Here is a 13,490-nt window from a genome sequence, read left to right on the forward strand (position 1 = left end):
GCCGGGGGTCGACCCCGCCGGCGCCTTGTCTGCCCACGGCCATCGCTGTCTCTCCGCGTCTCGCTGGAGCGTCGCTCGCAGCCTCCCCGCGCCGCTGCCACGCGGCTGCGAGCATTTCTGAGCTTCCCGAGCTTCCCGAAGCGGGAGGGAAGCGGGCTCCGCAGGGCGCCGTCCCCACGCTCCGCCGGGCGCTCACACGTGGGCGGGACCCGCCGGCCGGCGCTCCGGGGCCGCCCGCGCCGCGAGCCGCTGGGGAAGGACTGGCACCCGGCTCCGGCTCCCGCCCTCGCGGCGGCCCCGAGATCGGACCATGCACCGGCGCTGCGCGGCTGTGGTGGGGACGCGGCTTGTCCGGAGCGGGAGCGGCGCGGCAGGCCGGCTCCTCGGGGCGGCGGGAGCTACGGCCTCCGGGTACGGGGCGGGAGGCCTGGCGGGGGTCTGGGCCTGACGGAGGGCAGGGGCTGCCCTAAGCAGCTGGGTTGACTTGAGGACCCTGTGACCCGGGCTGGAAATACTTGCGTCGTCCTGCTGGGATCCGCTCGCTGTAGGTTGCTGGGTAAAATACAAGACGCCCTAGTGAATTGGAATCTCACGTGAACAAGGAAAGATCTGTAGCCCGGGTACGTCCCAGGCATTGCACTGGACACACCTAACCCGAGGTATTCGCCGTCCGTCTGAAATTCTAATTGAATCGGACGCCCTGCATTTGCATTTGTTAAACCTGCAACCCTCGTGCAGGAGTGCAGTTGACGGTTCCTGCTAGAGGGCCAAGGTTCTGAGGATAAGGAGTGGGACTTATTCATTTTGTTGTCGCCTCGGGCCAGACCCGGGACAGTGCTTTCCTTGCGCTTCTCCACTTCGAATACCCCGCGGCTGGCCCGCCGTGGAAGGAAGACCCGTGGCTCTAGCTGGTGCCGTGACGTCGCCCTGGCGGTCCTGCCACTGCGCACCCATCCCTGGCCTGCGAGTCTCCCCCTCTCTACTTGATCTGGGATTAACTTCCTGGATCGAGCTAGAGACGCCCGCCTGAAGGCGCCAGTCACACGGTGTTGACTGTTAACTGACAGGTCCTTGAGGCCCCTTAGTGTCTTTCTGATTTGTAACCCTGGGGCATATGGCACTTTGCCTACTTAGCCATGGTAAGTGCTCCATAAATGTCGTTGGTGCTTCATCAGCATTGAAGTGAAACGTGTGTGGTGCACTTGCTTTTTCCGTGGGTGTCTCTTTTCTTAATAGGTGACAACTGTTACCAAGCTCAACTAGAAATTGAAGGGGAGGGGTGCCTTCCAGGAACTCTCTTGTGTTTTGCAGGCAAGGGGGTAATATTTCAGAACGCACTTTCTACCTCTCTTACTACCCAAGAACACATTTTCTTATGAGCGTTCTACTGAAGCTCCTGCTTCAATAGTAAATGTTGCAGGTTTGGGGATGAGAGTTAAATGCCGGACTTGAGATGTAAAGGACTCCTTTGATAAGCCAAATAGATTGCTGATCGATTCCGCCGAAGCTCCTTCTTAGGTCCAGGCCAGTGCAATCAATCATTTATTTTCTGGTGTAGGCGTCAGGAACTCAGCCTGCTTTTGTCTTAAAGCCACACTCTCCTCCCAACCTGGCTACAGCCTCTCTAGACCGCTGCTCCTAACCTCCTCTTTAGATAGGCACGCAGGCCTTTTTTTCTTTTTTCTTTTTTATTTAAAGGTTTCCTCGGTAATGTATTACGAAGCAAGGAATAATAGATTGTAAACATTGGGTAGTTATAATGTTTAGTTGCAGAAGTTTCTGACTCTTCTTCATTATAACTGAAGGTGATATTTGTTATAGCTTCCTTATTCTAAGCATGCAGGTATCACTGCATAGAGCAGATGCTCATCATCCAAGGATAACTTATACTGGAAAAAGCCATTTAAAGTAGAGTCAGTTAAAAAGGACTAAAATTTCAGGCTATACAGTTAAAGAAAAAGTATTGATTGGGAACTGGAAAAAATGAAACTCAACATTAGAAAAGTAGCTTAGTTTTATATTTAACATTTAAATTTTAAATATACTTACAATGAGTGAATGAAGTGTTGATTTGGAGGGAGGCGTGTTTTTATCAAAATTTGAGTTTTGCAACATAGTAAGAATTTAAAAAAAATATTCGAAGCTTCAAATGTCTATTCTACTCTCTTATTTCTTAGATATTTTTGAAGCATCTGTTATCTTAATCCTTTTGTAAGGTTTGTAATTTCACGCTGTAGTTAGTTTGCATCATGTTGGTTGATACTGTGCCAACGATGTAGTAAAGCCTGGCTGGCCAAGAAAAATGAATGGATGGGGAACAATAAGTGCTAGGGACAAGCAGAGAGATGATGAGGGTCCCTGTAATCAGGAAATAATAGTAGTAATGTCAGATAGTATTGACCATTTACTATGTTTAAGGCACTGTTCTCCTTTCTGTGTATCAGTTAATTTAATCCTCTCAAAACCCTTTGAGAGGTGGGAGTGATTATTCCCATTTTACAAATTGCAAACTTTGGGGCTATGGACAGTTGTGTTTTTCTTAGTTTCCTTACGGTTTTTTAATCGGTGTAAGTTCACTGCTTCACAGGATGTTTACGGAGTTTTGGCATGTTTTAGTAACAAAATGGAATTATATGTTTTAACCAATGGTCAGATCATATGTCCAGTGAATAGGACAGAATATTTGCAATTTTGGTGGTCATAATAAAAGTGTGTCAGGCTTTAAACAAAGTAAAATTGGGAGGCTAATTAGATAAGCACACAGGCCTTTTTGGTTTTAGTAAACAAATACTTTGTAAACTGACATTTTGTACTGATAACTAGTAAATCTTTTATTTTGTAAGTTTGGATATATTTGTATATAAGATTTTCTTCAAGTGGAACTCGTGATGAACTGTGCAATGCCTGTTAAATTAATAAACTGTCTTGCTCTTTTTAATTCCTTTTAGGATGGGGAGCAGCACATCGTCCTCTTTGGGGAAGTCAGCAACTGCTCCCATGAACCAGATTCAAGTGAGTGATGTGGAAGATGTAGGGAAAAAACTTCCTTCTGAGAAAAAAGAACCGTGTCTTACATATTTAATATGCTTACTCCATATCCAGACTTGACATAGTTCTGCAAATGAATTACTAAATTAATATTTATTTTAAAATCTGCTATCAGGATAACCCATGTGACACAAAAGCCTAGATCATTTTGGTAATTAGAATTTATGAGATTCATTTTTCGTGGAGTCTTCACTCCCTGTAAGTTGGATCTTTGAAGATGGCTGTTCCTTTTTATCATACCCACCTCAGGACCACTGTTGATACCAGTCAGGCTGCCCTTATGCAGGGATACTATTTGATTTTGACCGGGGCAGCTGTTTGACAGCTTTCTTCCCCAACACAGACCCTTGCATGCAGTAGTTGCTCCATAAACAATCCTTTCAGGGATGCTGAACACGGCTATGTTCTCTTGTTTTCTCTCTCTTTGACTGCAAAGCTTAGTTAATTCTTCTGAAAATTTCTCTTATATGTATGTTTTTCTTCCCTTGCAGCCTACAAAACATACCCTTTTTCTTTTTCACCACTCACAACCACCAGAAACAAAAAATTTCTGCCTTTAATTGATTTGGCCAAACTCACAGCTGTTGAATATAACAGTAATGATGTAGAACCTGTTGTGAGAGAATTGCCTCTTTTAAAATAAAAATACAGTGTTGTGAAACATTTATCAAGGTTGAGCTTGAGAAAGGTTGGAAGAGAGTTCAAGAAACCCTGATGCTTGTTTGAATTTCGGCTACGTCAGTGTTTCTACTTCATGTCAGCACCCTGGATAATCCTCTCTAAACGGTGGCCTCAGTGTACCAGTAGACTAAGGCAGCACGGTATTGTGACCAGGTTGGGTCAAGTGCCAGTATTGAGAACTTAAGTTTTGTCATCTGTACAATGGATTCATTAATACGTCTCTGGTATTGCTGGTCTTCCCTGAGACAGACATTTATACTAAATATTATGAGTAAGCAGAAGAGAAAGCATAAAAATAGACCAACTTACAGACAGCGAGGCTATAATCCAGGACCCTTCTGACACCCAAGGGCAGATATAACTTCTGAAGCACTTTCCCTGGGTACTGTAATTTCTGATTCTTGGCCTTCGTCCTGGGGATCTGCTTATGATCCACCACAGAAGAACAACCTAGCCCGATACCTGGGTGACTGATGAACTCAGTTGGTTAGAGGACACCCTTGTAACACTAAGGTCAAGGGTTTGGTTCTCCCTACTGGCCAGCTGCCAAAAAAAAAAAGAATCTCTTGAAGGACCCCATGTATTTAGCTGTGCTTTTTTTTTTTTGGTTGTTGGCAGGTACAGGGATCTGATGTTCCAAACCCTTAATCTTGGTATTACCAGCACAACCAAGCGAGATAACTGACCATCTCAGGACCCCATATATTAAGAAACAAAACAAAACAAACTTCACAGAGTGAAGATGCATAGCAAAGTCTCATGGTCATTGTGGTAAATGCCTGGAGAGTAGTTTCCAAACCAGGCTGATATCCTAAGAATCATCTGGGAAGGTTTCTAAAAAATAGTTTCCTCCAACTGATGCTCTCACAGGAGGGAAAAAAAATACAGTTTCCAACCTCTGCCTCAAACTCATTGAATCAACATTTTTGGAAGTAGATTTTTCAGGACCAACAACAATATAAGAATATCTTATCAATATGGTAATGACAGCTTTTGTAGTATGAAGGTATATAGGAAGGAAAGGAGGTTCTGTTCATATCTGGATCAGTGAAAGCCCTACTTTTTTTTGGTGGCTGGGCAGTGTGAAAGCCCTACATTTTTAAGCTGTTGTTTATACTCGTATCAGTTTTGAGAAATCACACATCATTCCTTGCCATCGAAAGTTATAGAATGTAAGGATTTAACTCCTTCTGAACACCTGCTGAATATCTGAGTAGTCATAAAACAGATTAAGTGCCAGGACTGTAGATCCAGATTTACCTGGGTTCCGATTCCAGCTCTCCTATTTGTTAGTGAGCAGCGTGAGCAAGTTATCTTCCTCTGTGCCTCACTTTCCACATCTGCAAAGTGAAGATAATAATAGGATCTACCTCAGGATTGTAGTGAGGCTTAAATGACCTAGTAAAGTTAAAATGTTGAGAATAGTGCTTGGCACACAGAAGTGTTTGTTGTGCATGAATTGGCTACGATTATTATTATTTATTATTATTGTTATTACTCCATGCCAACCACTTTCTATTTGTAATATCTTTTTTCCCCCTAATAACATTCCTTTGAAATGAATAGTATCCTTAATCTACAGATGAGAGGATAGTTGATAGAGACGTTTGAGTCCTGAGTTGTGAGACTCCAAAATCTATACCCTTTCCACTATATCATGTCTTTCCAAAAGGTAATATCTGGAATTAAAATGATTTTGTTTTATTTCAGGAAACAATTTCTGATAATTGTGTGGTGATTTTCTCAAAAACATCCTGTTCTTATTGTACAATGGCAAAAAAGCTTTTTCATGACATGAATGTTCACTACAAAGTGGTGGAATTGGACATGCTTGAATATGGAAGCCAGTTTCAAGACGCTCTTTACAAAATGACTGGGGAAAGAACCGTGAGTGTATCCTATATGGTGTTGTTCCACATAAGAGGTGGTGACTTGGATCACCTAGACCCTGTGTTAAGAAAAGTGAGCCAGACATTCTCTGAGGATCATAGATTGATAAAGAAACAGCAGATTGGGAAACCAGATTTTTAGAATAGGAAACAGCAGAATTAATTCACTTTATTTTTATTTTTACCATGTGTGCATGTCTGTGTGCGTGTGTATGTTTTGATTGGGATGGGTGAGATAGTGGTGTTGTCATGGGCACTTGTCTAGAGATCTTTAAGGTCCTCTTGGAGATGTTTGCAAGATTAAAGTTTACTTCCTCTCATTACTTGGACAGTACAGACCAGGGTCATTCTTAATTACTGTGCTAATAGGAGTGCTTTCATACTCCATGTTTTTAGACTTTTGAAGTTTGTAGATTTTTCCATAATATGCATAATCAGAAAAATACAGTGTTGCCACTTTCTTGTTGATATGTACATGCGAGATGTTTATGGTGCACTCTTCTTTATTAAACAGATGTAAGAACCACTTAAAACATTATTACTAATTAGATACTGTTTTATCTTTTATATACCATAGTGATTAGGAGGAAGGGTTTTAGAATCAAATTGCCCTGGATTTGAATCCCAGCTCTGTCATTTACTTTCACTGTGATCTTGGACAAGTTTCTGTGCCTCCAAATTTCCTATTTTCCCTCCAAAATAGGGCTAAAAATAGTACCTACCTCAAGGGTTGTAAACATTTAAAGAGATAATTTGTGAAAGAGCTTAGTGTGGTGCCTAAAGGACCCCGAGTGTGAGCGTCTGTTATTATTATTAGGTTAAATGATCTTATATTTTTGACACTAGGGTAAGGCCTAATCTATCTTTTGTTTATCAAACAGGTTCCAAGAATATTTGTGAATGGAACTTTTGTTGGAGGTGCAACTGATACTCATAGGCTTCACAAAGAAGGGAAATTGCTTCCACTAGTTCATCAATGTTATTTAAAAAAAAGTAAGAGAAAGGAATTTGAGTGATGTAGGTACTTATCACTTTGCTAGTAAAATGTCAGTTAAAGTGATAATGCCTGATGCCTTTTAAATGTTTGAGCATGTTTTAAATATATGAATTACCTTCATGAAAAGATATAAAAATAATGAATAATAAATTGTTGTGGAAACCTCATCATCCTATTTGCCAATTCTTGAACAAAAGGGATGGTACTTAAAACTGAAGAGGGGGAGTTGTGTACTAGTCCTTTTCTGTTGCTTATAAAAAAAATACTTGGAACTGGGTAATTTGTAAGCGAAAGAAATTTATTGCTTACAGTTTTGAAGGCTGGGAAGTCCAAAGTCCAGGAAACACATCTGCTGAGGACCTTCTTTGGTGGTGGCTTTACAGCAATGCAGGGGTCTCACATGGCAGAAGACGGTGGAACAGAGAGAGAGCTGCTCATATATTCTCCTTTTAAAGCCCTCAGAACCACACCACCATTAAACCATCAACTTAGTCACCTCTTCGAGGCCCCACTTTTCAATTATCGTAATAGGATTTCCCACCCTCTTAACAGTCACTGTGGGGATCTAGCCTCCAACACATTGAACTTTGGGGTGAACACAATTCAATCCACTATAAGTTGTATCAAAAGACAAGGAAAGAATGTGTTTTATTAGGAACTTATGTTTGATTTTACAATTGAAAGCTGGAAGATAAGCATTTGGAATTCTTTATTCCCTATAGTTAGATTATATTCCCTGTAGATTTAGGAGTTAACTCCTCATCTTCCTATAGTTTTCATTGATATGGACTGATGTGTGACTTCTTAAAATTTAAGGCTCTCACTGATACAAATGTGAACTAGGTAGGGATATCTTGTACCATACTGTGACAAGCCTTCATTCCTTGTACTTCTAGAGTAATAGAAGTATGTTAAATTTGTAGGATGGAATGAAATTTATCTTAGAGAACCTAAATTACTCATTTAATGATTTAGTAGTTCCAGGGAATAGAACTGTACCTATGGGCAGAAATTAAAAGATTTCAACATTGTGTGAGATGAACTTTTAAAACAGCTCAGAAATGTACTTGAGTTATATTGTGAGGTGGAGAGTTCTGCTTTCCAGATGGCTGTTGGAAATGTTCCATAAGGGAACCAGGTATTTGGTGGGAGGTTAGACTGAATGTCCCTAAAGTCATTTGTGATGTTGATATGCACAGTTCTGTGACTGGGAATATTATTTAGACTGATTGCATTTCAGATAAACAGCAAAGAAGATTTATCCTATAGAAGTCTTATTTTAGAGTAATTGGAACTACTTTCAATACTTTATTAATCAAGTCATATTTCCACCTTTTTATAAAGATTTTTAAGGGCCGGCCCATGGCTCACTCAGGAGAATGTGGTGCTGATAACACCAAGGCCACGGGTTTGGATCCTATATAGGGATGGCCGGTTAGCTCACTGAGTGAGCGTGGTGCTGACAACACCAAGTCAAGGGTTAAGATCCCCTTACTGGTCATCTTTAAAAAAAATAAATAAAATAATAATAAAGATTTTTAAGTGTCTACTATAAAAAGCATTTTTCTAGTTGTTCCCAGAGTTACATGGTGCATATTAGCAGATGCTAAGAAAACACTACTCTTCCTTAGAGCTGGGAGAAAAGTTGATTTCAAGAGGGTGAGTGCTGCTGCTTTCTGGTCAGGTGGACCAGAGAGCCTGGGACAGTTCTAAGGAAGACAACTGGTGGTTTTCTTAGCCATTTGCTATAATGATGCTTCCTACACGGACTTAAAAACTGCCATTAGGAAACCTTGATAAAGTAAGAATTTAGACTATTTCATTCCCATGTGATAATTTATGTAAGTTATGACACTGGAATGGAACAGAAAATGGAATATCCTTACTCCTTTATTTGCATTGTCATGAGAAATTTTACATGCTTATTATGTTGTAAAATCTTTGTTAGAGTAGAGGAAGTCTGTTACCTATGAGAAAGGTAAACTTGTAATTGTATATCATCATTGCAAATCATATTAGCTGTCAAGATAGAGGCAGGTTACTTTCAGGTATAGAAACACTCACCAAGTGGTGTTGATAGTGCTCAACTATGAAGAAACATCTTTTAATAACTCTTCTAGACTGGTAGGACAGGAGGGTGAGGGGTGAGTGGTGGTTGGTTCTTGATTAGTTCATATCTTGAAATAGTTCAACATCAAGGAGAACAGCCTTATCATCAAAAGGCTCAAAAACTTAGTAAAGGTAATATGATATCTAATTATCATTTGTGCCTTTATTTAAAAAAGAAGAAATAAACCCAGCATCTGCTTCAATCTTCTGAACTTTATACTTAATAATGTTACTTTTAGGGGTCTAGCACTGCATCAAAAAGGGAGCACTTCAGAAAGCAGGACTCCCTAATTGATCAATGCTAAGGGATGAAAGAAATTAATTTAAAAATGTGACCTCTTTTTAGCCATATGGCAAAATAAATATCTTTCAAAAAACCCCAAAACAGTAACAAAGTTGCCACTCAAACATTTAAGGTGCTAGATACAGTATTTAAAAAAAATTTTTTTTTTTAATGCATGGCTAAGCTGGTTTAAAAAAACATATGGGGCCTCTTCAAGGGGAAAACAAAACAGAGCAGAATACGATAATGTAAGCAAACCATGAAGCTAGCAACTGCCCTGTCATACCAATTCTGGAAGACCAAGAGCTTTAGTTTTAATTGTTTATGCAAGAGGCAAGTTACAAAGCTGGAGGTTTAAGGAGAGGGATTTCGATAAAGGACCACAACACAACTAAATCTTCAGTAAAAAAAAAAAAAAATCATAACTTGTACTGAGTATAGCTGTTAGAGCAAGAAAGACAAGTGTTCAAATCACTGCAGGTGTAACCAGTAGGTAGGTGACTTTAACCATTCAGAACTTGAAGTTCCTCGTGAAATGTGGATAATACCACCTTCCTTTAGCACTTATTTTGAGGAATGGAGATAATACATGTAAATCACTCAGAATAGTATTTAGTGTAGACAATATGCAATGGCTACTATTAATCACAATGGCTCAGAAGCATGTGTGGTTTTCTTGTGGACTTATCAGGGTTTTGTGTTCCTCACCTGCCTAGCAGGGAGCTTTACCCCTAAAATCTTGGGCTTCTGGGCTTTAATATTGTCTTGGATGTTGATTTCTATTCTTTCTCATACCTTATAGCTGGAAAAAAGTGTCATATAAACCCAAAGCAAAACTAGGTTGTTTTAGCAGCTCTGCTTTTTTTCCAGAACCAAAGGCTAGAAAGATAATGGTTACCAATTTAAGAAAAAGTTGTGATCTTTTTTCTGCCAGTCCTCTATCTCATTTTTAATGTTAGTATCCGAAAGATAATAAATTGTTTACTGGAGTTCATTAATATTAAAAAATGGGCCTTTTTATCTTATCACTAATCAGTTTATACTTTAATTGCCAAAGCATCTGAAATTTGGAAGCTGAAAAGCTGTTGAGAAAAAAAGAGGTCTTTTGTACCTGGATTTTACTGTTTACTAATACTATAATATCTTTTTTTTTTTTTTTTTTTTTTGGCTTCTGGCCAGTACAGGGGATCAAACCCTGGACCTTGGTGTTATCAGCACCATGCTGTAACCAGCTGAGCTAACTGGCTAGCCCTGAGCAATACTTTTCAAAGTCAGATTTTCTTGATAACATTTAATGTTGTTAATTTATTAAATCTAGTTTTCTTTATGAGGAAATGTGTGCTGGCAGGATAGCTCAGTTGGCTAGAGAGTAGCCTTGTAAACCCAAGGTCAAGCGTCTGGCCAGCAAACAAAACAAAATAAACAAAAGCTTTTGAGTGTTCCCTTGTATGAAGAGATGTGTAGTTTGCTATCTTCTTTCTCCTTTCAACTGTTGACTATTTTATTTTTATGTTTTTGGCAGCTGGAGGGTACGAGGACCCGAGCCCTTGACCTTGGTGTTGCAACACCGTACTCTAACCAACTGCTAACCAGCCAGCCCAACTCTGTCTTTAAATAGAGAACTGTAAGGTCAACCAAATGTTTTAAGTTTGGGTGGATGTATTCTTTTTTTTTTTTTTCTAAAAGATGACCGGTAAGGGGATCTTAACCCTTGACTTGGTGTTGTCAGCACCACGCTCAGCCAGTGAGCGAACCGGCCATCCCTATATGGGATCCGAACCCGGGGCCTTGGTGTTATCAGCACCGCACTCTCCCGAGTGAGCCACGGGCCGGCCCTGGGTGGATGTATTCTGATGTAACTTTTTCTCACCTGTCTGTGTTACCTACACAGCTCAGATCTTAGAACATTTCAGAAAAGTTTTATGGGAATTGGGAAATTTCTGCAAATTAGCACTGACACAAAATATTTTTATTTGCACAGTTGATTTTTTTGTGTTAGCATGATAATTTTTCCCAAAGGGAACTTTGAGTAGATTTTTTTTCACAAAAGAATCCTAGGAAAGCAGGACTCTCCTAACTGATAAATCCTGTTTTGAAACTCTTGAAGAATTTGCATTTTGATTAAATCCAACTGTTTTGATTCCTTAATTGAACACCACTAGAAAAGAATCCCCAGTCACATAATTATGTAATATTTAAGTAATACATAAAATTAGATGCATTAAAAGGCCAATGTTAATTATCAATACTTAATTTTACCTTGTTTAAATACTATAACATTAATTACTAAGGGCCTAAGATTTTATAAGCCTTAAAATTCTTATTTCCTGAAAGAAATAAAAAGACAGTTATTTGATGTGCATAGAGTTTATTTGGTACACCTATCAATTTCTACAATAATTGACCAGAAACAGTTCACATATAGGGCCCACCTGCACTCCATGTCTAAAATGACTTATTTAGTAGGGTATTTTGAAAGGCTGGAAAGGAGACAAAATCTGGATTTCACAGTATTGGTGAAAACTGTTTTATCATGAAATAAATTTAATACATTAGTGTACTCATCCATTCCCTATGAGAAAACAACAAAATTACATTGTTAGGTGTATTATTTATTTACAGTGAAAACTTGGAAGACTTGACAAAGCATCAGTAGACCTAGGAAGCCCCCTGCTGCCCCCTTCAGGGTCCTCTCCTTGGAAATGAAATAAACTTGTTATAATCAAACTTTACAAACCTTTAAGCACCAGCTTGACAATTTAAAGTTTCTTTCACTTTTATAAAATATTCCTGCTTTGAAAGGCAAAGTGAATGTGAAAATGTGAATGTAATTAAACAAATCACTGGCCTGGATACTTTTTATTGCAACAGTCTTGATGTTTTACTACTATATTATTTTCTTTGAATGAATTTGCTTGCGGGCTTGAAACATATTTGCATTTTCTCTTGAAAAATTCCCTTAAAAAATTAATCATTCTTGGAACTCTACAACTATATTTTTCATTCATAGTGTTAAATATGCATCTTGGCCCTTGGAGGTCATGTTATAAAGTCCAGCTTCTTGGATAATTGTTATACAAAAAAATGAAAAACCTTAAACTACCACAAAGTATTACTGATGTTAACAGTCATGTATGTATAACACATCAGTGTACCCAGATTATCCTGTTAATGGATGTTTAAATTACTAATGTACAGTCAGGTTTTAAAACTTAATAATTAAATTTCCATTATTATGTAAAATTAAAAGCTCCAAAAGACCCTTTCAGTTCTGTACTTCAGAAACATGAGAACACTATTAAGGCATAACTTAATAAACAGACCTCAAGGAAAACAACTACTGTGCCTGTACTGGAGAGCGAGTCATATTTTAAGGCAGTCAAAAGGTTCATTTTTTACTTTAAGGCTCTTGCATACTTAAATTTATTCTATGCAGACATTCTGTGTAATTTAAATATTCATAAAATGGTCAATTATGGAAATCAAAGCCTTTATAAAAAGCAAATGGACAGTTTAGAACTAGATTATAACACTACCCCCTCTCAATTTTTTTAAAAGATGATTTCATATATCTCATTCTTTTGGAGAATTTCTTCATTATCAGAAGCTGGCAATAAAAGGAAGAAAATATAACACAAATACATTACAAAAGTTATGCCTACTCACACCATACCAAAAATATATAGTCAATATTTCGAATAATTGCATAACAAAAACATTTTTTCTTGGTTACTATCCATTAATTGTATAATATTTAAAATTTAATTTGGCCATGTATATAGATTCTAAACAATTTACATTGCAAATAAGGCCTGAAAAGTAATTTAAGCAGAAGTTTCCATACAATGTATTGATATAATATTTCATCAATAATTTGTAGAAATGATATATATATGAAATAGCAAGGGTTTAACCTCATTCACTACCCTTAATAATCCAAGTGTTCATTAAAGTGAAACCAGTTGAAATGTAACCAATTTACTATTTACTTTGTTCAAGCACTGAGTCTGATAACTTCTAAAAGTGCAGAAATTTAAACATTTTAAAATTAAAAATTAAATATTACTTGTGTTCATAAAATTAATATGATACATGGCAGGGTTACATAAGATAAAAGCAAAGGGAAATATCTCTTTAGGATCAGAAACAATTAGCTTTCGTATATTTCTGTTGTATTTACAAATTCACTTTCATTGAAAATAATCACTTTAATTTCAGTAATAGAATTTTGCAACATATGCTCTAGTTTGTTGCTTCCACTACTTTCCAATGTAATTTGGTATTTTCAGGGTTTAGGAAAATGTGCCAATTATAATTTTATTCAAACAATATGCTCTACTACATTTTTAGTTTTCTATGTGAAAAATATTACCTTAGGATTTGCTTTATAACTAACTTCATAATTTTTCAAAAAAGTAAATAAAAAATTTACCAATTAAAAAATATTGAATGTGAAGTTATTTACAAAACTTTCTTATGCTAC

At 38.1% G+C, this 13,490-nt stretch overlaps 1 protein-coding gene across 3 annotated transcripts; it reads left to right on the plus strand.

Moving 5' to 3' along the window:
• Positions 1–300: 300 nt before the first annotated feature.
• On the plus strand, positions 301–6,781 carry GLRX2 (glutaredoxin 2). 3 transcript variants are annotated; one of them, XM_008586155.1, is made up of 4 exons: positions 301–411; positions 2,949–3,012; positions 5,440–5,616; positions 6,500–6,781. In XM_008586155.1, the coding sequence occupies exons 1-4, from the start codon at positions 311–313 to the stop codon at positions 6,632–6,634; spliced, it is 477 nt and encodes a 158-aa protein (XP_008584377.1). In that variant the 5' UTR covers positions 301–310; the 3' UTR covers positions 6,635–6,781. The 3 variants fall into 3 exon arrangements, with proteins under 3 accessions (XP_008584377.1, XP_008584379.1, XP_008584378.1); XM_008586157.1 differs by lacking the exon at positions 301–411 and adding an exon at positions 604–659; XM_008586156.1 differs by lacking the exon at positions 301–411 and adding an exon at positions 984–1,139.
• The last annotated feature ends 6,709 nt before the right edge of the window (positions 6,782–13,490 follow it).

The sequence above is a fragment of the Galeopterus variegatus genome, unplaced genomic scaffold, assembly GCF_000696425.1.
Source record: "Galeopterus variegatus unplaced genomic scaffold, G_variegatus-3.0.2 Scaffold3854, whole genome shotgun sequence".
NCBI lineage: Eukaryota > Metazoa > Chordata > Mammalia > Dermoptera > Cynocephalidae > Galeopterus > Galeopterus variegatus.